Source organism: Marmota flaviventris, chromosome 2 (assembly GCF_047511675.1).
Source record: "Marmota flaviventris isolate mMarFla1 chromosome 2, mMarFla1.hap1, whole genome shotgun sequence".
NCBI lineage: Eukaryota > Metazoa > Chordata > Mammalia > Rodentia > Sciuridae > Marmota > Marmota flaviventris.
In genome coordinates, this window is record NC_092499.1 from 34,437,230 (window position 1) to 34,441,029 (window position 3,800).

The window sequence follows — 3,800 nt, forward strand, 5'->3', positions numbered from 1 at the left end:
GCAGCTCCGTGGTCTGAAAGGGCAGGGAAACAGCCCAATGAGCATCACCACAGAGGAGCCAATCAGTTGGCAGCTAGAAGTTGCTGGGGCCGCTGTGAGCCAATCATCAGCTGGCAGCTGGAAGTTTGCTGGCAGCTGGAAGTTTGCTGGCAGCTGGAAGTTTGCTGGGGCCCCTTCCGCTGTGGCTCTCAACAATCCTCCTGTCTGGGACACTGCAGGTTCAGAGCAGCCCTGTCAGTACAGGCTGTTCCAGGGCATCTTGCTCACACTGTGCCGACACACCTCACTCTGACCTTTCACTCAGCTTGGCAACTCTTCAATGCTGAAGAATGACCTTGAGGTTCTGTGCTCTGAGATGTTCAGGGTTCTGCACATGACTTTAGCAATGAAACCTGACCTTTTTTTTTTTTTTTTCATTGTATTTGTGCCCACCATACTCCTGCAGCAACCAACAAAAAATTCAGGTGTCTGCTTACAACAGAGGAGGATGCCCATGTTCACTGGGATCCCAAATGGATAAAATACTCTGATGTTTCTCCACACCAAATGAACATAAACAGATGAACTTGGGCTCTTGCTGCAACCCTTGGGGAGTCAGTTAGTGAAAAGTTAGGGGAAGGTCCCTAACTTTTTGAAGATCTGGAGCCCTGCATGTTATTTTTTTTCCACCTTGCATTCTCTGGGCTTGGCAGGTGTAAGGCAGGCTTTGCAAGGCCTGATGCTGCTCTCATTTCAGGTCTCTCTTTAAGAACAAGAAAATGAGCTTGGAAATACTAGTTTCTGTGGCTGGAATAGCAGGAAGCCATGAAATAAAAGCTTGATTTGTTTCTTGATAAATCTGTCTCTGCATCACATAGAGATTAACTTTCTCTATAAGAATGAATTATTATGGGCTGTGGGTGTAACTCAGTGGTAGAGCACTTGACTAGCATGCATAAGACCTGAGTTTAATTCCCAGCACTGAAAAAAAAAGAATTAATTATTATAATAGCCTCAGTTTGTCCTGATTTCCAAGCTGCAATTCATGCTTTCCACCACAACAGTTGAGTCACTTAACTATCTTTCATATATTTTCAGTTTTATCAATTTTAAATAACAGTTTTATTGAGATATAACTCCCATGCCATAAATGTATCCTTTTAGTATATTCACAGAATTGTGTAGTCATCACTACTAATTGTAGTACATTAGGGCAGTAAAACAATTCTGTCTGATACTGTAATGGTGGACACATGTCACTATGTGTTTGTCTCAACCCATCGAATGAATGGCTCTGACATTGAAACCTAATGTAAACTACACACTCTGGCTGACAACAATGGGTCCATGCGGTTTCTTGAGTTACAAAAAATGTATCTCTCTGCTGCAGAATATCAATAGAGGGAGGCTATGTATAAAGGGGTCAGAGTCAGTTTGTGACTCAGGAGACATGATATGAAATTATTCATTAACCATAAATAAAGTATTTCCCATGTTATTTTTGCCAGATTCCATGATTGGCAAGGTAGGAACAAAGGTTGAGAATAAAAGTTTACCTTCTTGTTAGAAAGTCCAAAGTCTGTTTTTAGTTTTTACCTTACTACCATCTGTAGGAATAAAAAGGCATATGTAATACCAAAGGATATATGACCATGTTAGCCTATGAATATATTTCATAATAATTTTAAGTTCTCCATTTTACATCAAAGAAATATTGAAAATGATCCAACCCAATAACTTATAAAACAGCTTCTCAGAGCTGTCATCTCCCACTACACAGGAAGCATGTGACAGGACCCAGGCAAACCTGCCCCATATCTGGTAACTCCATTTCCTGTTAGAGCAGATGCAGTGCATAGCCCAGTAACTTTGCTTGTACCTCTTGAGCACAAGAATTAAGATCTGGATTTGAGACAAAACATAGAACATTTCTCTCGGGAAAAAGCTACCACTATGCTGGCCACCAGCCTGCTGGGAGCAGCCATCGCCTCCATCTGTCTTGGTAAGGATGTGCACAAGCACAGAGCACAGGCTGTTCTCAGCCCTGAAGGTCCTGCAGAGAAGATCTTTATTTTCTGATGAGGTTCTGAGGGATGAATAAAAGGCAATGGGATCAGAGTGCTGGGTCCTTAGTCACTCTATCCTTTTGACTCCCATAGTTCCAGATAAAGGATTAGTCTATTTCTTCCTCTCTCCTGCAGGAACCAGCATGGCCCAGAAGGTAATTCAAGCTCAGACTGCAATTTCTGTGGTGGAGAACATGGCTGTGACCTTGCACTGTGTGTATGAAACCCGCGAACCTAATTACTACTTATTCTGGTACAAACAACTACCCAGTGGGAAACTGACTTTCCTTATTCGTCAGGAATCTTACAATAAGCAAAATGCAACAGAGGGTCGCTATTCCCTCAACTTCCAGAAGGCATCCAGTTCCATCCAGCTCACCATCACAGCCTCACAGCTCATGGATGCAGCAGTGTATTTCTGTGCCCTGGAAGAGGCCACAGTGAGAGGGCTGCCTGTGGGAGTCCCACAAAAACCTCAAGAAGAGCTAGGGCCTCTGGGGGGAGACCCCACCACAGACAGGGAGGAGCAGGGGCTGTGTCAGCACAGGTGGGGGTTTGGCAAGGAAACCTGAGTGCAGTTCATGTAGAATGTCCAGATGTTCACTTGTGAGAAGGATGTGTAGCTCCTGTTCTGTGTGATAGATCGAGATAGAACATGTAGTACATATTTTTATAACACGTGCAAAATTTATTTTCAAAGTACAGTTTAATAAGACTTATTAATCTGTATTGATTTCATTGAATTGAGAAAGTTTTCAAATTACCTTTATACCCAATCATGATTTTATTGATGAGTTGTTAAATTTTTAGAATCATAAATGCATTTATGCATTCATTAGTATGTTGAATGCTCTAATCCACTTGTAAAACAAATGCTTTTCATTTTTTGAGAAATTTTCACAATATTTTTTCTCAAAAATAATCAGAATAATTTTTTAATCAATCAGGTCAAATAAATTATTTAATTTAGAGCTTTTCCCATAATCATACTAGGAATCTTTTGTACAAGCAGAGTATATCTGAAATGTTCCCTAATTTGCCACAGTCTGGCTTCTCTCTTTTTGATATGATTATGATTTTTTAAAAGCCTCTATATCTATTGCTGCCTACAAAGGGAGATGATTAGTTGAAAATTTGTCCTGACCCATGGATTCTCTTGTCTTCATCCTTTCTCTTCAAGTTACTGCCAGTTTGAAGATGAAACAAGATCAAGGCCAGAATGACAGCTGTCATAGCTGCCAATACCAGAGGGTCTTTGCCAGTGTCAACTTCTAGACTAAACATGAAAATGTTCCCAGGTGTATAACCAGTGCTCAAGGAAAAGGATTTTATTTCTCTTTCTCCACACATGTTTCAAAACCCTCTGAATTTAATTGTCATCATTTAGAACTCAGATATCATATTAAAAACAATATTTCTTGCTTACCTAAATAAATGGGAGATCTATAAATGCTAGGCCCTCAGGGGTAGAGGTTAAATGTTCTGTTTGAACATGTAAAGACTTTAAAGAATATTCATTTCTTTTAAAATATGTAAATTTACCATTCATTTTAAAATATAAATTTCTCTAAATTTAAAATGTTCACTTATTAGTTACAAAATTATTTATATCTATAAAGAAATCCATAAGACAGACAAATATGAATTAATGTTTTTTTAAACTGTATCTGTTTTTTTTTTCCCATAATTTCATGTATCAAATGGTTTCCAGTTCTGGACACTAAAGTGTAGGTTATTCATTATTGTATAATTAAT

At 39.2% G+C, this 3,800-nt stretch overlaps 1 gene segment (V, D, J or C); it reads left to right on the forward strand.

Annotated features, from left to right (window-relative positions):
- The first annotated feature begins 1,811 nt into the window (after positions 1-1,811).
- Positions 1,812-2,617, forward strand: LOC114108173 (T cell receptor alpha variable 19-like). The segment is given in 2 exon segments: positions 1,812-1,981; positions 2,181-2,617. Coding segments are annotated over 2 exon segments (486 nt in total).
- Positions 2,618-3,800: the final 1,183 nt, after the last annotated feature.